This window comes from Choloepus didactylus, chromosome 7 (assembly GCF_015220235.1).
Source record: "Choloepus didactylus isolate mChoDid1 chromosome 7, mChoDid1.pri, whole genome shotgun sequence".
NCBI lineage: Eukaryota > Metazoa > Chordata > Mammalia > Pilosa > Megalonychidae > Choloepus > Choloepus didactylus.
This window is the reverse complement of record NC_051313.1, coordinates 41,313,772-41,336,700: the sequence shown is the minus strand read 5'-3', so window position 1 is coordinate 41,336,700 and position 22,929 is coordinate 41,313,772. Positions and strand designations below refer to the sequence as shown.

At 41.4% G+C, this 22,929-nt stretch overlaps 1 protein-coding gene across 12 annotated transcripts in view; it reads left to right on the top strand.

Annotated features, from left to right (window-relative positions):
* LOC119539130 overlaps nt 1–22,929 on the top strand; it is a 206,621-nt gene that overhangs the window by 126,504 nt on the left and 57,188 nt on the right. For all 12 annotated transcript variants that reach the window (XR_005217796.1, XM_037842278.1, XM_037842280.1 and 9 more), the window contains 5 exons: nt 11,632–11,789; nt 12,877–12,988; nt 14,355–14,404; nt 14,785–14,961; nt 22,453–22,570. Coding sequence is in view for 11 of the 12 variants with exons in the window: in XM_037842278.1 (XP_037698206.1) it covers nt 11,632–11,789; nt 12,877–12,988; nt 14,355–14,404; nt 14,785–14,961; nt 22,453–22,570 (615 nt within the window). In the remaining variant the exon portion in view is untranslated. The remainder of the gene's footprint in view (nt 1–11,631; nt 11,790–12,876; nt 12,989–14,354; nt 14,405–14,784; nt 14,962–22,452; nt 22,571–22,929) is intronic.

Here is a 22,929-nt window from a genome sequence, read left to right as displayed (position 1 = left end):
TGTGTTTCTTTTTGCAAAAGTAAGCAGATTTATTTGTTTCCTTTTGTCCCCTCCCCCCACTTTTTTTTCCACAAAAGTCTCTATATATACTTTTTTCCTGTTTTTATTGTTGTCATTGAAATGTAATTCTCATATCATAAAATTCATCCTTTCAAAGTGTAAAATTCAGTGGTTTTTAGTATACTCACAGTTTGTGCAACCATCACTCCTATCTAGTTTGAGAACGTTTTCATGACCCCCCAATGAAACCTTATATATCCCTCCCTATTTCCTCCTTCCCCCAACTGCTGGCAACCACTAACCCTACTCTCTATGTCTATGGATTTGCCTATACTAAGCATTTCATTTAAATGGAATCATACCGTATATGGCCTTTGTGTCTGGTTTATTTCACTTAGCATAATGTATTCAAGGTTCATTCATGTTGTAGCATTATCAGTACTTCATTCTTTTTGTTGGTGGTCAGTAGCCCATTGTATGGATACACCACATTTTATTTATCCATTCAACAGTCGATGGGGGTTTGGGTTGTTTCCACCTTTTGACTATTATGAATAATGCTGTAATGAACATTCCTGTACAGGTTTTTGTGTGTGCATATGTTTCCCCTTTTCTTGGATCCAGACCTAGGACTGGAATTGTGGGTCATGTGGTGACTTTATGTTTAAATTTTGAGGAACTGCCAAAATGTTTTAAATGGCTGCACCATTTCCAGTCTCACTAGCAATATTTGAGAGTTCCAATTGCTTCACATCCTCAGCAACACTTGTTATTATCTTTTTTATTTAGCCATTCTAGTGTGAGTAAAGTGGTATCTCGTGGTTTTTATTTGCATTTCCCTAATTACTAATGATGTTAAGAATCTCTTCAGGTGCTTACTGGCTGTTTTTTATGTCCCATTTAGAGAAATTCATTCAAATCCTTTGCCCCTTTTTAAAATTAGGTTGTCTTTCTAGTTTTCTGCTGTAAAAATTCTTTATGTATTTTGGATGCAAGTCTTTTGTCATATGATTTGCAAATATTTTCTCCCTTTCTGTAGATTGTTCTTTTTAACTTTCTTGTTGATGTCCTTTGAAACACAAAAAGTTCCATTTGTCTATTCTTTCTTTAGCTGGTTGTACTTTTGCTGTCATATCTAAGAAACCGTTGCCTAATCCAAAGTCAAGAAGATTTCCTCTGATGTTTTCTTCTAAGAATTTTATAGTTTTAGCTCTTACATTTAGGTCTATGATCTTATTTTGAGCTAATTTTCCTATATAGTGTGAGGTAGAAGTCCAAGTTCATTATTTTTGAATGTGGATTTCCAGTTTTTCCAGCACCATTTATTGAAAAGACTCTTGTTTCCCTGTGGAATTATCTGGACACCCTTGTCAAAAATCAGTGGACTGTAAATGTAAGGGTTTATTTAAGGACTCTCAAGTATCTTTCATTGATCTATATTTCTATTCTTATGCCAGTATTGCACTGTTTTGATTATTATAGCTTTGTAGTAAGTTTTGAAATCAGAAAATGTGAGTCCTCCACTTTGTTCTTCCTTTTCAAAATTGTGACTATTCCATGTCCCTTGCATTTCCAAATAAATTTTAGGATCAGCCCTTCAATTTCTGCACACACACAAAAAGCCAGCTAGGATTTTGTAAAGGATTGCATTGAATTTGTAGATCGGTTTGGGTAGTATTCACATCTTAGCAATATTGTCTTCAGATCCATGAACACGGGATGACATTCATTTAAGTCTTCTTTAATTTATTTTAACAATGTTTTGTAGTTTTCAGTATACAAATCTTGTACTTCTTTTGTTATTTAATTCCAAAGTATTTTATTCTTTCTGGTGCTATTGCAAAGGGAATTACTTTATTAATTATATTTTCAGAGTATTCACTGCTAATTTATAAACATACAGTCACCTTGCTGAACTTGCTTATTAGATTTAATAGTTGTGTTTTTTTTTGGGGGGGGAGGGGGGTATATAGATCTTAGGATTATCTATATGCAAGATAATGCTATCTGCAAATAGAGGTCGGTTTTACTTCTTTCCTTCCAATCTGGATGACTTCTGTTTCTTTTTTTTTTACTTAATTGTACTGCCAGGAACCTCCCGTATAATGTTGAATAGAAATGGCAAAAGTAGATGTTATTAGTGGAAAAGCTTTTAGTTTTTAATCATTAAGTATGATGTTAACAGTGGCTCTTTTCATTTGTGCCATTTACAAGCTTGAGGATGTTCCCTTCATTCCTCGTTTGTTAAGCGTTTTTATTATGAAAGAACTTTGGATTCTGTCTATATATATTCTTTTGAACTTTCTTTATTCACTTAACAATATATCCTGGAAATCACTCCAAATAAGTGCATAGAGATTTCCCCCATTCTGTTTTCATACCTGCATAGTTCTCCATCATGTTGTTTTACCATAGTTTGTTCAGACAATGTTTGGGCTTTTGGGTAGTTTCCAACATTTTGCAATTACAAATAATGCTATACTGAAAAACCTTGTACATATGTGTTTTCATATTGTTGATTTGTATATGCAGGGTCAATTCCTAGAAGTGGGATTGCTGAGTCAAAAAGTATATGCGGGGACTAGGATCTAAGATGGCGGCATAGAGAGGAGTGGAAGCTAAGTAGTCCCCCTGGAACAACTTAAAAAAACAAGAAACAACTAGTAAATAATCCGGAATAACTGCAGGGGGACAGACGTGACCGTTCACTCATCATACACTAACCTGAATCAGGAGGATTGCCTGAGATCACAGCATAAAATCTGTAAGTAAAAACTGCAGATCCAAACTGGGAGACCCCTGCCCCACAGCCCAAGCTGCAAAGCCTTGTGGTGCCAGAGAGAAGCTCTCTCCCAGCAAGCGAATATAGCTCAGCTGAGTTCCAACTGGGGTTTTAATTAGCGACTGTGAACTGCTCACTATGAGGTACGAATCCCCAACAAGCAGACAGAGGCTTTGGGTGATGACTCACCTTGGAGAGCTGGAGGGTCGCCTCGGACTAGCTCTGTTCCTTTTCCGACTCAGTGGAGAAAGCCTCAGCCATTTTCAGTTCCCAGTTCTGTGACCCAGACAAGGGTATAGCACAGGCAGAGAGAGACCATTGAAATTCTAATGATCTCCCCCTAGGGCATCTATCTTCTCTAAGAGGAAAGGGGTGGGGCCCAGCTCTACTACTTGCCTTTCATTCAGAACTTACACCAGGCAAGAATTATAGGCTAACAGGCGCCACCTGCTGGGCAGAAAAGCACAGTGACTGGAGGCATCACAAGGTGTACCAATTTTCCAAGACACACCCTCAGGGAAACTGGATACTGAATATTTCTTCCTTCTGGGACCTTAGCCCATTCTGGTCTGGGGAGGCCTGACTGGGGTAACCAAGGAAACCATGCCTAGACAACATAAAGCTACAACCTACACCAAGAAAAATGAGGTTATGGCCCGGTCAGGGGAACAAACTTGCACTTCAACTGTGATGCAGGAATTGAAACAACTGATAATAAGTGAGTTCAAAAAGTTTAGAGAAGATATGGCAAAAGAGATGAATCATACAATGAAAACACAGGACGTACATAATGTAGAAATTGAAAGTTCAAATAACCAACTGGCGGAATCTATGGAAATGAAAGGCACAACAAGAGATGAAAGACACAATGGAAACATACAACAGCAGATCTCAAGAGGCAGAAGAAAACACTCAGGAACTGGAGAACAAGGCACCTGAAAGCCTACACGCAAAGGAGCAGATGGAGAAAAGAATGGAAAAATACAAGCAACTTGTCTGGGAACTTAAAGACAAAACGAAAAGCAAGAATTTATGTGTCGTTGGTGTCCCAGAAGGAGAAGAGAAGGGAAAAGGGACAGAAGCAATAATGGAGGAAATAATCAATGAAAATTTCCCATTTCTTATAAAAGACATAAAATTACGGATTCAAGAAGCACAGCATACCCCAAACAGAATAGATCTGAATAGGCCTATGCCAAGACACTTAATAATCAGGTTATCAAACATCAAAGATAAAGAGAGAATCCTGAAAGCAGCAAGAGAGAAACGATCTGTCACATACAAAGGAAGCTTGATAAGACTATGTGTGGATTTCTCAACAGAAACCATGGAGCCAAGAAGGAAGTGGGGTGATATATTTAAGATACTGAAAGAGAAAAACCACCAACCAAGAATCCTATATCTGGCAAAACTATCCTTCAGATATGAGGGAAAGCTTAAAATATTCTCTGACAAACAGACAATAACCGAGTTTGTGAACAAGAAACCTGCTCTACAGGAAGCACTAAAGGAAGCACTGCAGGCAGAAAGGAAAAGACAGGAGTGAGAGGTTTGGAAAACAATTTGGGGAGATAGTAGCAAAGCAATGTAAGTACACTGAACAAAGATGACTGTGAATATGGTTGAAAGAGGAAGGCTGGGACCATGTGGGACACCAGAACAAAAGATGAACAATAAAGACTGAGACTGTGTAACTCAGGGAAACCTAGGATGCTCAACGATTGTAATAAAAGGCACAAATACGTTTTTACATGAGATATAACAAATGAATGTCAATATTGCAAGGTGTTAAAAATATGGTGGGATTGGGGGAAAATACAATTAATGCAAACTAGAGGCTAGAATTAACAGAAACATTGTATTATGCTTCCTTTAATGTAACAAAAGCAATATACCAAAGCTAAATGCATATGGGGGGGTGGGGAATAGGGGAAGGGTATGGGACTCCAGGCATTGGTGATGTTGTCTGACTCTTTATTCTACTTTAGATTAATAGTGTTTTTCCTTTTGCCACCTTCTAGCTATCAAGTTTTTTTGTTTGTTTGTTTTTCTCTCTTTCTCTTTCCTTTTTCTTTTGCCTCTCTTCCTTCTTTGACTCTTCATCTTTGTGGAAGAAATGTCCTTATATAGAGTGGCGATGGTGCTCAATATGTAAATACATGACTATACGGGAAACCAACAATTGTTTACTTAGGATGCAATGTATAGTGTTTGAACAAAACCATCTTAAAAGAAATGGGTTGATGAAGAAAACTTGAGGACACTATATTGAGTGAAATAAGACAGACACATAAAGGCAAATATTGCAGGGTCTCACTGATACGAACTAATTATAATATGTAAACTTATAGACATGAACTATAAGTTACCAGGATATAGAATGAGGCTAAAGAATGGGGAGCCATTGCTTATTGTGAGCAGAATGTTCAACTAGGGTGAACTTAAATATTTGGAAATGGACAGGGGTGATTGTAGCATGTAATGAGAATAACTAACAGTGTTGAAAGGTGTGTGAAGGTGGTGGAAAGGGTAAGCTCAGAGTCACGCATGTCACCAGAAGGAAAGTTGGAGGTTAAAAGATGGGAATGTATAAAACAGTGAATCTTGTGATGGACAATGTCTGTGATTAACTATACAAATATTAGAAACCTCTCTCATAAACTAGAACAAATGTATGTCACTATAACTAGAGTTTAATAATAGAGAGGCATATAGGGAAAAAAATATACCTATTGCAAACTATATACTACAGTTAGTAGTATTTTAACATTCTTTCATCAACAGTAACAAATGTACTATACCAAAACTATGAATCAATAATGGAGGGGGGGCATGGTTAGGGGTATGGGGGGATCTGAGTTTCCTTTTTTTTGTCTTTGTTTCTTTTCTGGAGTAGTGAAAATGTTCTAAAAATTGAAAAAAAATTAATTGTGTTGATGGATGCACAGCTGTATGGTGGTGCCGTGGGCAACTGATTGTACACTTTGGATCTTTGGATAGTTGTATGGTATCTGAACAATCTCAATAAAAATAAATAAATTAATAAAAAAGTATATGAAAATGTAGTTTTGTCAGATATTGCCAAATTCACCTCCATAGCATTTATACCATTTTGCACTTCTACCAACCACATATGGGGTGCCTGCTTCTCCTCAGCCTTGCCAAGAGTCACCCATTATTTTGGAAACTGTCTTAATATTCACTTAATGGTATTTTTATATATTTCCAGTCAATAAATATATGTCTCCATTATCATTTTATTAGAGTAGACAAGCATTTTTAATGAACATGACAGAAATTGTAGCTTAAAATCACCTGATTATTAAGAGCCATATTTATTGAAGACTCCTTACCATCTACATCAACCTTTCCTACTGTTGAATCTTGGGACTGGGATGCAGTGAAAAGAAGGATTTAGAAACTACCCCTTGGGAAAATAGCCAAAAAGAAAAAAAATTTCAGCCCATAAGATATCAGGTGAACATAACTTAGTGTAAAAATAAACATGGTTTTAGGAAATCATCTTTACAGGAGGTCTTAAACATGCTTTCTGCCTCATAGACTCTATGCAGCTCACCACACTCATCCCTTGTCACATTTCCCTAACTTTCTTTATCCATTTCTACTCTCCTCATTAATAAGAAAGTACAAACATATGGGTATGGCAAGAACTCATTCCCTGTTACTATTCTCAATTGTTAATTCCCGGGAAAATCAAATATGGCAGCAAAAAATTGGGATAGAAAGAGTTATATTGATTTTTTATTTCAACCCCACAATTTTGTCAGATCTCACCATAGTTAGGTATTCAGATAATACTGAAGTGCAATTCATGCTCCTGAGGGTCTTCTAGGCCAGTGTATGAAAGGGGGAGGGGCCCACAGTGGCTCAAATACAAGGCACAGAGAGATTCACAAACCATAGAAGATCAGAGAAAAGAGAACATAACTGTTTTGGGGGACCCGAAAGAGCAGCCCATAGAGAGAGGGACATTTGAGAAAAACCGGAAGGATAAATTTTCTGATGGGCAGACATGACCATATGATCATATTGAATAGAGGGTAGAGCCTTAAGGTACTCAGTTGTGGGAATGGGAACGGGCAGGTGGGGAGCAGGAAAAAATGAGGGTCCCAGCTTGACTACCAGCCATAGTTTTCATACATAATTGACATGTAGAATCTTTTATCTAATTAATTTAATCTTATAAAGAATACCAATATATAAAACAGATATAAGTGGAGCTATTCGTGTTCAATATGTCACTGGACAGGAGCACAGGGTGGGGGTGGGGAGGCAGTAGTGTAATAGCCTGGAAAGACCTGAAGCACAGGACGGGGCTGGGAGGTATTAAAGTAATAGCCAGGAAAGGTGAGTTAGGACCGAAATGTAGGTGCTCTGAAAAACCCAGCCCAGGTGTCATAGCCCCAGAGAAGCTTTCTCAGATCACTAGTTACTATATTTTCTTTGTATGGAATCATTTACACTTCAGCTGTAATGTTTTCCATATTATACCACCTGTGAGGGCAGCCACTGTATGTGTTGTCTTTGTGCCTGGTATTTATTTAGTAAGCACTGTTGGGTGAGTGGTTGCTGAATCATTACTTAATGCAGATAGAAGAGGATGAAAAGATTTTGAGCCGAGGAAGGGACCTGATCCAAGATTCTCATTAGAAAGTTTTACTGTGTTTGACGGATTGAAGGGGAAATAGGTAAGTTAGGGAGACCAGAAGGCAAGAAGGGATGAAGGCTGGCAGCAGTGGGGATGAATGGGAGGGAGGGTGTGGGTAGCATTGCTGAGATGCATGGGCCATACAGGCTCGGAGCAAAGCCACAGTATGAGGCAAGGGACAAAGGTAAAGATTCCTATCAGGTTGACACCCTCCACTTCTCACCCTTCAAACATATCTTACACCCACAGCCATCCTTCCCAAGAGCTTCGGAGTGCAAAGTATTCCTTCCTCTTCCTGTTCAAGTTCAATCCCTTCCACCTGCTTTTTCAGTCTCTTTCCTCTTATCTCTTCTGGGAACTTACTTCATCAGTTGTCTCCTTTCTTTACTTCATCTTCAACCTTTCCCTCTAGTACCTCTTTCCACTTAGTTATGTGCAGGCTAAACCTTTTTCATTCTTTCCAGACAGTTTAGCTGAATCCTGTGTGCCTCTCTGACGAGTGCCCTAATAATGAGCTTATTTTTTCATTCAATCTTATTGAAAGAATAGTCTTTAACTCCCCATCTCCATTTTCTAATCCCCTGTTCAATTTAGTCTAGCTTCTATCTCCACACTTCCCTAAAACTGGTCTCACCAGAGCTCCTGATTATTAAATCCAGGGGATGCTTTTCAGACATTTCACTTGAATTCTTTCCTCCATTTAATGTTGTTAACCACTTCCTGGTCCTCGAGCTGCTCCTTTCTGGGCTTCTCTGACTCCACTGTCTCCTGATCTCTTCTACCTCTTTGATAGTTCCTTCAATTTCCTGGAGTGTGGTGGGTGCTTTCTTCTCTTTCCACCTCTTACATGTTGGTGTTTTCCTGGATCCTTTCTTTAGAACTTCTCTGTTCTCACTTTATATGTCTTCCCTCAGTGATTCATCAATTCTTGAGGTTTAAAGTCTCCAATATACTTTCAGCTTTCAAATCTTTGTCTGTTCATGGAATCTGTTTCCTAAGCCCCAAACTGGTATATCTGAAAGCCTCCTAGACAGCTTTTGGATATCCCACAAGCACCTCAATTCAGCATGTCGAGGAGGGAATTCATCCTTCTCCCATCTGTTTCTCCAGTATTTCCACTCTTATCACCTTCTAAATACTGATTCAATATGGCCCCTCCTCTCTACCCTCACTGGCTTCTGTGGTTGTGGTGACCTTCTAACTGGCCTTCATCCCTCTAATCCCATGCCTTGCATCACTACATTTGTCCCTAGTCAAATCTAACCTCTGCACAGTGACCAGCATAATCATGCCTCCTTGATTCAGTGGCTCCTTGCAGCCCAAAGAGCAAAACTTAAATTTCCTTGATTAGGCATACATGACCTCTATGGCCTGGCATCAGTCCCCCCTCTTGCCACTGCCCCTGCACTCATGCTATTTGAATTTTCCTAAACATTTTGCATTTTTCATGTTTCCATGCTACTGCTCATACTTTCCTGGAATGTTTTATCCTTACCCCGCCATACTCCATGCTCCCCTTTTATTATTTTGCCTAGAGGATGCTGCTATTCTCCAAGATTAAGCTCAGTCATCATGTCTTCCAGGAAGTCTCCATGACTCTTTTAACTTTGGCTAAAATCCATTTCATGACTACTTCACATAACAGTGTATTATGAAAATATGTATTTGGTTCTCCCTCAAATGTGGGAAAAGAGGAAAGATGATAATAAAGAGGAATAAATGATGGAGAAAATCAAAGGGGGCAAGGGGCAGGGAGGGAGAAAAGGAAGGAAGATGAGAGAGAGAAACACAATTGTTTACTGCCACCAAAGCCAAAGGAGAAGAGTGTTTCAAGAAGGAATGGGTCATCAAAGATATAGGAATAGCAAATAAGCACAAGAAAGGCTGTTCAACACCATTGGTTATTAGAAAAATGCAAATTAAAACCTCAGTGAGACACCATTACATACCCATTAGAATGGTTAAATTTTTAAATACTGACCATAATGAGTGTTGGCAAGAATGTGGAAGATCTGGAACTCGCATCCATTCCCATACATTGATGGGAATGTAAAATGGTACAACCACCTGGGAAAAGTTTGGCAGTTTCATAAAAAGTTAGCCATACAATTATCATATGAGTCAACCATAGCATGCCTAGACATTTAACCAAGAGAATGAATACACATGTCCATACAAAGACTTGTACACAATTATTTATAGCAGCTTTATTCATAATAGCCCAAAATCAGCAACATCCCTAATGTCTATCAACAGGTGAATCTGTACAATGGAATTATAATATAGCAATAAAAAGAAATGAACTATTGATGTAAACAACAGTGTGGATGAATCTCAAAATAATTATGCTAGGTGAAAGGAGCTATACAAAAAAAAATACTACATACTGCATGATTCCACTTGTATAAAATTCTGGAAAATGCATTCAATCTAGTTGACAGAAAACAGAGCAGTGGCTGCTTGAGAAAGTGGGTCACATGGGAGGGAAGGATATGATCATTATTTTGATTATGGTGATGGTGTTATAGTTGTATACATATGCCTAAAACTTACCAAACTGTATGTTTTAAATATTTTCTTTTTACTGAATGTCAATTATGAAGCTATTATTTAAAAAAAGGATGAACAATTGAATGAATGAATGAATGAATGAATGAATAGGAAATTGAAAGTGGATAGAGTTGAATATAGAGGGAAAAACCAGAAGGTGGGGATTAAAATGAGGCCTTAGATCTTGGCAAAAATTCCTTACTGATTTTGAAAGAGCAGCTCTACTAACAGAGTCAGAGGGGAAGCCAAAGTAGCAGAAGTTAAGGAGCAAGAGGGTGATAGAAACAGTGCTTATTAACTACTCTTTCAGAAGTTTGGTCAAAATTAAGGAGAAAGCTTAAGGAGAGAGGACTACAGAATAAAAAAGATGTGAACTATATTTGTAGCAAGGAGCTGAAAAAGAGGAAGAAATAGAGGCTATTAATGGAAGATGGACACTGCTGGGGTCATGAGTGCTGGGGTCATAGACACGGGTGAGGGGTTGGGGAGTCAGGAGATTAACATTTGAATTCAGCATCTTCTATGGTCCAGGAAGTGAGCAAGGTGATGTAAATGCATGATCTGTTGTAATCCTCTCAGTTGCCTCACAAACATCACCTCCTTTTCCTGTGTGAGAAAATAGCTTCTGAGAGGTTAAGGACCATGATCAGGATTCTCAGCTAGTTAAGTGTCAGCACTGGGATCTGATTGTAGAGCTTGTTCTTTCTTCCCACTTGCCTCCCTCATGGCCTTGCCAAGACCTCCCCAGCCCCCTGAACAGGTGTATCCTGGTTTCAGGAAACTGGGATTCCCCAAGGATCTCAAGAAGAAATCAAGTTGGAAACTTTCAACTTTTTCTTTTTATCTCACTCTCCTTACCTCTCCTTCAGTAATTCCAATATGGATAATTCCTTTTTCTTTATTTGAAGAAGAATGGTCTTTCTTTTGAAGCTACAATCTTTTCCTTTTAGTTAGTAGTTTAGAAAAAATGTAAAAGACATATCCATCAGTGCCCTGCAACTCCATAACCAGTAGGACTATAGATAGATACTGATTTCTGTGTTTTCTTCTGTCATCCCTCCTTCCCTTCTCCCTCATCCTGCCTCCTGCCCCCTCTCTTCCTCTTCCTTTCCTTTTCTCCCTCCTTCCCTCTTCCCCCCTCCCCTTCTTCTAATTCTCTCCTCTCCCTCCCTCTACCTCTCCGCTCATCATTACAGTTGTGCTTGGAAGCATATATAGCCCAGCTCCATCCTCTTAGGTCGTACCAGAATGGGCTCCCTGGGATAATTTTCCAGACCTTGCAGTCATGAAGTCCGTAAATAGTATTTCTTGAGAGACCACTTTACACAGAGCACTCCAGCTAGCCACTTTGTAGAAGGAAGAATTCTCAAAGCACTTTAGACAGCTGTACATTATTCTGGAAATAGCCACTCTCAGTGCCTCACTCCTTCATTGTGCAAAGTGGTGTCTCCCTTCTCCTCTCTGCCTTTCTCTTCCCTTCCCTTCCCTTCTCTCCCCTGCCCCTCTCTCCCATGGATCCCGGCATTTACAAGGGTTGGAGATCAGTTGTGGCTGTGAGATAATTTTTAGCCAGAACTACAGGACTTAAAAATCCAACAAATTTAATTCACTTTGTTTTAAAATATTTTAGGAGATAAGTTCAGATCTGAGAAATTGTGGCAGAATGGGTCCAATCAAAAGAAGAAATTCCAGATTTTTGAATGGTGTAGAGAACTCACTGTTGACCACTACTCCAGAAGTCCCAGACACCCTTATCCATCTTTCAGAAAGATTCCAGGCTACCAAAAGGTACTGAACCCAAGTTCTTTAAAGTAAGAAAATTGTCCTCATTTAAGGGATTGAAGGAGGCCTAAACTCCCAGAGTGACTAGCATATGTTTTAGTTTTAAACACCTTGTGTGAACCTTGAGTAGGGTCACATCCTCCTGGTATACTACAGTCTATGAAGGAGGTCAACAGTTTCCAATTACAGCCTCTCTCTCCTCTCTTCCCTTCTCCTTTTTCTTCTCTCTCTCTCCCCTTCCTTCCCTCCTTGTCTCTCTATAGTTTTCAAACATCAAAGAGGGTAAAACAAAAGGAAGAATACTTTTGGGCCTCTCCAAATTTCCCACATTTACTTTCAATTGAGAAACTCAGAACTTGACCATTGTTTAAAATAATAGGATGGTGAGTTGTCAGAGATAATGACTTTAGGAGGCATGGCCTCTATAGAGATATGTCTACAGATAAAGAATGATCCATTGTGTGTTGATCTCTCTTCACCATGACAGAGAAAAGAAAGACATTTACATTCTCTAATGATTATGAATTCTCTGAGTGTTTTACTGGGGTAGGACAGTGGCACTCTAATTCTGGGAAATTTAGAATGAAAAATAGTAACAGGCAAAGCCACACCACTACTCGAGATGCAATTTATCTGAAACATGGCCAGTGTGACAAGTGCCCAAAGCCCCCATTTCCAACATGTGGGTGAAAGACTCAGGACCGATGTGTGTAGACAGGAGGGCCCTTGGGAGTCCATTTCAGTTCAGGTTCCCCTACAGTTCATGCCAGAAGGGCACAGATGGGCCTAGATAGTGCAAACGCTGAGCCATGCTATGAAGTTTGGGACCCAGAAGGGAATATTGATGCATGCTTCAGGCACATGAGGATCCTTAAGGAGGATAGTGACACATCAGCTTCTCCAGTTAATAGTCTCACACACGTGATGCGGATGAGAACCATGGAGACAGAGACAGTTGCCCTTTTGCTGCAATGCCCAGCACCTGGCCCAGGTGTTCCTGTCCTCCAGAGAGCTCTTGAGTTGTCTTCTTGTTACATGTCCACTTACCTTTTACCTCCAGTCTTGCACTCAGATGTCTCTGTTCAATCATCAGGGCAGCGGAGGCCTTCGTATCTATTCAGCTAGAAAAAGTTGGGCTGCGAGACATGATGCTGAATGCCTTCCTCCTAAAGAAACAAACCATGGCGGACAGAATGAGGAGCCCCGTGAGTGTGTAGTGGGAAAAGCTTCCCAAATCTCTGGTCTTCTTTTACATTTAAACAAATGAAAATTCTTAGCTTGGAACTTGTTGCTTTCAGCCTATTGGGATAGGACCAATGAAAATATTTGGAAAAAGAACTGAAAAAAGGAATTCAATAAGAAATAGAAAGGAACCAATTTGAAGTAATAACTATCTAGTTTTTAAAATGTGTGCATTTTTTCGGACTCTATTTTCTTCTAAACTAACTAGTTTTAGCACCTGCACTAGAACATTAGACCACTCCTGAGTGATACCAGTGGGCTTCAGGAGGTTTATATAGGGTGAGTTAGGGCTCTTAACATCTAGTCACCTGTTTTCTTTGTTTTTCAGACACTAGAGCCATGTTTGTGTTTAAGGGTTTTATATTAAATAAACTGTTGAAAAATACTATAAAACTAAACCTTTAATCAGTCAAAATTATTGGTTAGATTTTGTGAATGCCATTTCATTATTCATTAATTTAATCATTATGCCAATGCATAACTACTTGAGAGAAAAATGGCAAGAGTTGCAATCTCTAGGCTTTATTGCCAAAAAGACACATCTTCCATGGTATAGAATTTGCCTGATCCAGTCCTACAAATGGGCTATGATGGAGGGCAGACCTTCCAGATTACTGTCAAATAATGCTGAAGGTAAGGGGCTCCTTCTAATAAAAAATTCTTACAAAGTATTGACCAAGTGAAAAATGCAATAGCTTGTTAACTGACCTTCAGGATTATCTAGGCCCATCAGATCAGAAAGGCCTCAGGCACTAGGAATCTAAGTTTTGCAAGGGTCTTGGATTTTACCCTATTTACAAGCTAATAAGTTAATCTGTTATTGACCCATGGATTCTGGCAGAAGACAAGAGACTCCTAGGTCAGAGATTAAAGACTTTACTACTCCTGGCAGAGAAGGCAACATGAGCTTCATGTTTGCATCAGTGTTCCTTGCCTCCCAATTTCCACGGGGGCAACGCGAAGGGGCCCAGACACATGTAATGGGTTTGTGTCACAATTGGGAAACGCTGAGCTCGGGGAATCCACCTCTTTTATAGAAAGCCTGCTCTTTTTCCCAGAGGGAGACATTTCTTCATCCTTCAAGGCTGCTTGCTGAGATATGCCCAGGTGGAGTGCTCAGGACCTTCCATTCTTTGCATACTCAGCAAGGTATTTAGGAGCGTGAGAAAGCAGTGCAGGAGTGTCTCCTTACAGGTTCACTTTCAGAAAGAATGTCTCAACTGTGTGGCCTTTTCCTTTGTTTGCTAGAAGTTTGGTCACATGTCCTAGGATGGATAGTTCTTATAGCCACCCATCTAATAAAAGAACTATCACTCTCCTTTATTACAGGATGAAATCGAGAAAATCAAGAGAGATGTTATAATTGAATATTGCCAGAAGTAAGTATAACACATGTGAAAACACATATGTTATTTTCTCCGACTCTGAATTCAATCAACAGCAGTGTTACAGGTAAAATTTCAGATAATGCCAGATGGTTTGTGTTTGAATAAAACACAGTCCTATGGGATAAAACCAAATTAAACTGCCCTGCTCTGATGTGCAGAGGAGCACCAGAAGTGAAGGATGGGAGGTCTTCTGAAGAGGTCCATGCCTCTGCCTTCAGGCAATAGCAACCTGACACGGATGGAAATTTCTTCTTGTCAGAGATACTCTATGCTCTTTGAAAAGTCCTCCAGGGAAATAGATCCTGGAACTTCTGTGAGATGTGGTACAACTTGGATTCACCTTCAGGACATTATCTCTTCTGACTTTTCAGGTTTAATCACCATATGTCTCACTATGCTCTCCGGGGTCAAATCATGGCATACTGCAATAGCCTGAGAGCCCTGCTGGAAGATTTTCCTACCATCAGGGATACCTTTTTCATGTTAGGGCAACCACAAGAAAAGAAGGGCCTGAGGGACTCCAAAGAAGGCCTCAAGGCTGACCCCAGGTGTGTAATTTCCTTTAGAGTTTATTACTTCTCATACAGCCCTGCCCTCTCTCTGGTATGAAAACCGTGGGTCCTTTCACTGCACTTGACCTTGATCTACTGGTCCAGGGGACAAAAGAAAGAGGTAACACTCCCAGAATAAGAGTATCTTTGTGCTTGAACCCAGAAGGAGTTCTTTGTGTATGGGTTGTTTGACTGCTTTTTCAATCCATGCAGTTTTGTTTTCCCCTGAGAAGCCCAGAGATTTTCATCAGTCATACTCTTTCATATAAGCCAGCATCTAAAATAAGTAAACTTGATCTGGAGCTGTACTGGCTTCAAATATTATATTCAATGGTTTAGGAAAAAAATTCAAAAATAAACAATGATAAACCAGGACCTTGGATAAATCAGTGACTTTCTCTATTTCTCTGATAGAGGAAAAAAAAAATGATGTAGAGTAACATTAATTGATAGAGCAGAGCTGGTTCCAGACTTCCTTGTTGTGCCTTATACAATTTTACAAATGTTCTTAATTCAGCCTATCTAGAGCTCACCCACCTGGATGGAGGACTTAGCATACCTGTGCAGTCAGTGACCAGGTTTCCTTAAAAAAATGGGGGGTAAGGATGGGGGAAGGAGATGTTTTACAGTTGTGTAATCTCCAGGGGAGAGTAAAAGCACCCTGTAGGATGAACTTACCTCACTCTTTACTCTCTCCCCTACAGTGTGGAACTTAGTGCTGAGTAACAATAATACTCAATAAATTTGACCATAGAATGGATGGATGGGAGGGAATTGAAAGACCATTTGTATCAGACTACTCTTCCACTCATTCATTCACTCATTCATACATTCATTCATACATGCATCCATTATTCAACCATCATTTATTCATGCTTTCTTCATGCCAGGCACTTTGCTATGTGGTGGAGTTACAAAGGTTGTAAGTTGTCTCCGGCAATAAATTCAGTGTAGTTGGCGGGATGCTGTATGCACGAACAAGTAATTTCAAAAACAGCATGTTAGAGACGTGTGAGAAGTCCTGTGAGGGCACAAAAGAGGGAGTGCTCAACTCTACTCCAGGATAGAATTCAAAAAGGAGGTGACAGTGAAGTTGGAATTCATCAAGAAAATGGGGATGAAAGAATGGGCTAGAGAATGAAAGAAGTTGAAGTCCTTAAGCCCTTGATCAAGAGGTGGCTGGCTACTAAATTAGTGGGCAGTTCTACCTTGGTACTTACAAAGCGCTTAGTTTATGGATATGTGTTTTGTTTCATGAGCTCAGGCAGTAAATTCACTTTGAGTGGACTTCAGGATGTATCCAATGAAAGAATGCATTTGAGGAAAGAGTGAAGCACACATACCTTAGTAGACTATTTTGCTAAAGGGTTAATCTGGATTCCTGCTGCCTAATGAGGCTGCAGTGCATCTTTCTCTAATATTAAACATCACAGGATAATCCTCTAAGACCTCTCAGCTCTATTATCTAGGGACATTTTGCCATTCAACTACCCACTAGTCAAGTCAACCATTTATAAACCTAATCTTCATTTGGGATCAGACTTTAAAAATAGTTTCCAGAAGCCCAACCTTGACTTTACTACATTTGTGTTGAGGACAAAATGTATTCAGGAAGTCCATTTTTGTTTCTAACCTGTTTCATTTGCCACAGCCAAATAAGGAGGTCAGGCTGTGGAGAGAAAAGCAATTTCTCTAACTTGTAGGTCTTGCTCTATTTATTCCTTTATTGCTCTTTGCAGATAACTGTGTTTCTTAAAGACAGAAGGAAACAGTCATTTAGGGTGGAGAGCTTACAGCCATAAACTATCTGGTCAGCTAATGTGTGATAATTTCAAGGTAGGGTCTTGGGTTAAGGAAGTGGGAGCAAAGTGTGTACCTCACCCATAGCCAGGTCCCATAGCCAGGCAGCAGACGAGCAGCTACTGATAGAGTCAGTGTTTTTCCACTACCCCCACATCCTGCTTCCTAAACTCTCTAGATTTTAATACATCCCTTTCATACACTCACATAAATAGGGAGCATACCTGAAAGGAACTTCTATCTTACGTAGACGGTTGGAAAAGGCAGTAGGTGAGACTCAAACTCCAAAGTCTGTGATTCCGTGCATGGGGTACCTACTCACAGACATCAACATCAGCCACAGGAAGGTGTAATGAAGAAGAGCTACAGCCTGGGAGTTAGAAGCTTTACCCAACTTGGTCGTAAACTGCCCTGAGGTCTTAGACAAATCAGTTGATCTCCATCTCTGGGCCTTAGTCTCTTCCTTTAATGAAGAAGGAAGTTGAAGCAGCTCTCTAAAGTTAAACATGATGGGATTCTTAGTGTTACGGTGTCTACAGCAGGATTCTAAGGAATGGGACTACTGAGGAAAGACTTCCTGAAAGGGGCCGTGGAATGATTAATGGGAATGCCAGGCCACGGAGGGGACAGAGTGGAGGAATGGAAGTCACGAAGGACAGAGATCCTCATCTCATTCATAAAATAAGGGGTTGGGTTGAGGATAAGAAGTGGATTTTATTCTAAATTCCAGCAATTTTTAGTGGATTCTGAGACATTTCAAGCTTGTGAGAGGGTTGGAACTGATGGCAATGTCTGCCATGGGCAAGGGAAAGGAGAAAGGGGGCCTTCCTGCTATGAATTTGCCATTTCTTGACTAGAAGAGCCCCATGCATTCTGTAGGTTTAAAACTCCAAGATGCTACTTAGAAGGCTGCAATGTACCGTGTTCAGCTTTAACAGAGACCTCCCAAGCCTGAGGCTCTGTGGAAGAGGAGCTGAGGGGAGCTGTGCTCCCCAAGGAAGCCCCTTGAGGTTTCTCTTCCCTTCATTGACTCAGGGGGACACTGGGAGTCTGAAAACTAGGACTATCAGTGGCAGCTCTCCCAGGAACAGTTGGCATTGACCGATGGAGGAGCGAGGAAGGGATAGAGGACACTGACATTAATTGAGCTCTTCTTGTATGCCAGGCACAGCTACCATCTATCCCACTGGGCTGCATTATACTAATTAGAACAAGGCGCTCCTTGCTCTGGCATGTGCAGCCCTGTGCCAGGGTGCACAGCTTGGCAAGTTAAGTTCAGGCTGGATTTCAGCCTCTGCTGGCTGCTTCAGTGCACAACTTGAACAACAATACATGGCAGGCTTGGTGCCAAGCCCTGTACAGCAATGAGTTAAATATGGTCTTTGCCCTCTGGGCAAGGGGAAATAGACATGAAATTACAATGCAGTGTGATAAAGAATAAAATAAAAGTATAATGGAAGCACCCACCAGGAAATGTTCAGTATTATCTGAAGGACTGGGGAATGGGGGTGGAGATCACAGCATGCTTCAGGAAAGAGGAAAAGGTTAACTTGGGTCCTGGAGATGATCAGTGCTCCAGGTGGACAAGGAAGAGAAATTTAGCTCAAGCTGGGAGAACCACATGTGTGAAGGCACAGAGATGTGAGACAGAACATGGTCTTCTGTGTGGCTTGTACACAGGGTATGGCAATGCGGCAAGATCCAGAAGTCTGGTGTTTGTCTTTCAGGTCATGTGAAGGAGGTGAGCAAGATGATTATTAGTGACACCATTTAGGAAGCTACTAAGATGAAGAGATGCTTAGGAGGTGAAATCGATAGGCCAGATGCTGGATTTAATGTGGGGCTGAGGAAGAAGGGAGAATCAGAATGTCACCTAGTGTTTCTGACCTGGATGAATAGAAAGATGGCAAATGCTATTAGGAAAAAGAGATGTGGGGGGAGACCATGAATACTGGCTCAGAAGCCTTAGCTGTGAAGTCTTCCTTGATGCTCCCAACAAGTCTCAGATGCTTCTTGTTCAGTGTGTCCAGTAAGTGTTTCTGTCTTGCTATCATATTTGCTTGTCTAGCTCACTCTGGAATGTAAGGTCTTTCAGGGCAGAGGCTATCTTCATTTTGTCTCCCAGGTGTCCACCTCTGCCTTTGTACCTGGTTGAAGGGGTGGCTGTGTAAGTAAGTGTGTGGGCCAAGAGGGAGTAGAGAGAGTGGCAATCAGCTGGTCTTTAATTTGATTATAAAATAGCGGAACATATCAGAATTTGATATGGGGCTTGAAGAGGGCAAAGAAGATTTAGAATTATTGAAAAGGGAAATGGGTGTGAGAGCTAACCAAAGGAAAGAAAACAATTGTCCTGGGGTGACACACTCAGCTCAGGCTAGACACCATTTACTTATTGTGGCATCAGTGTAATTAGTGGTGTGATTTCCTCTAGCTCTGTTTAGTGACTTACGAATAGAAGTCAAAAGCAGCACTGCTGGAGGGATCCAGAGTTGGGAGTCTGCTAAGCAGGTGGGCTGGGAGCACACAAGAAGCAGAGAATTGAAGGTGCCTATGAGAAGGTAGTTCATGTGTCTGATCGTGAGATCCAGTCTGGGTAGGGAAGTGAAGTCCGAAAGGAACTGACAAGTAGAGGGGGAGATCAGAGGACTGTATGTCGGTGAGCATATTTTATAGGGATGTGAGAGGTTTAGTGGGAGTGAATGAATGCAAAAACTGGAAGAATGATGTTGGGTTGAGAAAGTGGGATGTTGAAGTTTAAGACTTTGGAGGTGATATGGTTTCAGGCAGTGACAGGGTCAGGGGTGTGGCCCAGGAGTGGAGGCCTGAAGGGGAATGAAGAAGAAAAGAGGTGATGTTGAGCAGGTCAAGGAACTCTCAGGCCAGTAGTTGATGGGCCATTCCAGGGGGAGTGAAGGGAGGGGAGGTGGGGGAGACAGTTCTCCTTGGGAGGCTGAGAATCAGGCTGAGCTCTCTGCATTGAACACCAAAAACTTTCTGCTGTCATTTGCCCTCACTAGGTAGATGGCTACTTGCTGCAGGTAGGGGTGGAAATGGCAGGAAATAAAAGGTGGGAAATAAAGGATAGCTTTCCAGAAAGGGTCTTAAACCTCCAGCAATGTATATGCTTCTCAAAGGCCAAGGGCTGGGCTCAGCCACGCTCCTGGGGGCAGCTGCCAGTCAGCTCGCTGCAGGCCGGTGGCTGCAGACCCCATGGGCTCAGACACAGACCTTGTGCTTGTGCCTTCCTGACAGCCAGTGTTTCTTTCAGGTGCTTTCAAAATGCTCTGAACTCAATAATGGAGACAAGGCTGGATTAAGCTGCTTTGATCTGCACTGGGACAGGAATAGTCTAGCTTTGTGGTTGTTAAAATAAAGGAAGTTCTCCAAACAAAACCATACTTTGTTCCTGATCTGGGAATTAACTGATTAAAACCCTGAGACTTGAAAGGCAGGTTTAAAGCCAACGATTCACTTCAGGTAGGGTTTTAATGATTCAGAAAACTTCATATTCAGAATGTTTGATCTTTTCCCAGTTAAAATGAGTTAAATTTTACTTTAATAAGTAGGAAGGGTCATTTGAATCTCTTTCAGAGGCCCAGAAATAATCTTATTCCTCATAGGCAATCATTGTGATGGTCAAAAAATGTTCCTCCTGTTTCCAAAATCCCCCTAGAAGGTGAGACCCTCTCATTGAGAGTGTTGTTTAGACAATGGTAGTGTGAATGAAAACAGTGTGCAAATGTGAGAGATTTTTAGCAATGGAATCAATAGAGCCTGAGGAGTAAAGGAGAAGGGGGAATCTAAAAATGCCTGATTTCTGGCTTCAGTGACTGAGAGTGGGGTGGGGAGGGGGAAGGTGTTATGGTTCCTGTAACACAGGAAGGGGCCCAGGATTGGGGTGGAAAGAGATGGTGAGTTCAGTTCTTGCCTTTTTTTTACTGTGGTGGGCTGAGGCACTGCCAGCCAAACTGAGGCCAGTTGGAACTCTGGAGCTGCGGAGAGAGCCAGGGCCGCAAATGCAGAGTCAGGAGTCACCGGCCTATGGATGGTAGTTGCAGCCAGGAGAGTGAACTTGATAGCCTAGGACTGGGTGAAGGGAGGGAAGGGGACCTGGGCACATAGGGGTGGGGGCAGGGTGGGCTGCATGTCCACTGCACACATCCTTCTGCTGTTTGTCTGTCTGTCAAGCCTGCCTGTTCTGACGTAACCAAGACAGGCCTGAGGTGGCCTCAACTTCAGAAATTCCTTTCATTAGCACGTTCAGCTCCCCACTTGTTAAGAAACTGCTCCGGCTCCTCCATGCCTCCTTACAGAGCCCCAGGCATCCCTGGGCCTCGCCCCCACCCCACCCCTGGCCCTTTGCCCCAGCAGATGTCAAGCGCTAACACCGCAGCTTTATAATAATAATAACCAACTTGGTATAGCCCCTCTCAATTTATCAAATACTTCTCACACGCTTGATGCTCTTTTTAAAATCTATTCCCACCCCATCCCTGCGAGTTAGGAATCATTGTTCTCCCCATTTTATGGATGAAAAGGCTCAAAGAAGACAACTTGTCTAAAGTCACATGGGTGACAGAAGTTGGACTCACAATTGGGCCCTTGGGTGCCAAATGCTATTAACTGCACACACCACCATTTTCCACATCAGATGAGCACAATTAATAAGTTCTGTTGAGGAAAGTGGCAACATCCACTTACTTGATGCACTGAATCATTGGAATGGGGAAAGCACACCCCCCCCTTTTTCCTGGTGGGCCACCTCCCCCATGAGATGCTATAAAGGCAGGTGGGACTGCTAGCTCCCTGCAGTGGCTGTAGTAGAAAATCATGGGCTTCCATGCATATGAAGATCAAAAACAGGCCCAAACCAACAACATATCTCTTAATGTTGCATCCCTTTGCAGTATGGCTACAAAGAAAAGCGAGGCATCGATTAATATAAAACTCAGAATTGTGGTTCCTCTGGGTGCCACCAGGGAGGGGCACACTGGGCCTCCAAGGTGCTGGCTACGGTCTACTTCTCAGGCCAGGCAGTGGCCCCTGGGTTTGTCCATAGACAGTTAATCCATAGACTAGTCATGTATGGATTGTATGTTTGTGTATAAACTCTCAACAAAAAGACAGCTAAACCATCACCTAAGAAATGATAAGGTATTTGGAGGAGGAGGAGAGCAGAAAGGAGAAAGAAGGAAAGGAAGGCCAGAGGCTGGGGAATCTAACAGGAGACCAGAAGAATGGAGCCTGGTCTATGGGGCCGGACAGATCGCCTGTAAACCCCCAACTTTTCTCTTGGGAGCTGGATAGGCAAGAGCCAGGTAACCTCTCAGGATCTCAATTTCCTGATCTGTCAATCAGAAGCAAAAATATGCACATCCTAAGAATTAAGTGAAATAAAATACGTACAGGTGCAAAACACCTTTCCCTTCCTCTGTACCCACACTCTTCTCCAACACAGCTGAGCCCAACACTCAGCCCAAAGGTTCTTCCCTTTGACTTATTCTGGCCGCTTGGGAGCAGCCTGAAAAGGTGGGCTGCTGCCCTCAGGCGCGGACACTGGGCAGCTTGGACGCTGGGCAGCTTGGGCGCTGTGGCCTGAGGGGTGGCTTAAATAGTTCATGCTGAAGAGGCCCCTCATTTAGCGGGAAATGCTGCTAAATAAACCGGTGTTTTCTTCTAATACCACAGGAGTTTCCAGCCCAGGCCTCGATGTTTGCTGTCTGCTGATGGAAAAGTCTTCCTCAACTTATGGTTCATACCCCATCCTTCTGAAGTACTGGTTATGTTCAAAACTCTGCCAGAAAAGGTTTGTATTCATTTATGTGTGCCAAAATGAAAACAGGCAGGTTTTTATGTCTCACAGTTAAACATAGTAGTTCTAGAGAACGTCTCTTGTTCTTTTCTGAGAGATCTCATAAATGCAATTTTTTCACCACTCCTAATATTTTTGCCTGCTTTATTATAACTTCTCTTGGGCCTCATCACTTCATAAGTGCTGTTTCTCCCTGGTCATTAATGAACATTATTAATGCCATTCCTTCCCTGGAGGTGGGGAAACTGGCATTTTATGGAGATAAAATGGACACATCCAGAGTTGGATTGCCAACATCCCTTGTTAGTTTTCAACTTCCTCCAAACCATTCAAGTCAACCCCACCCTGATGCC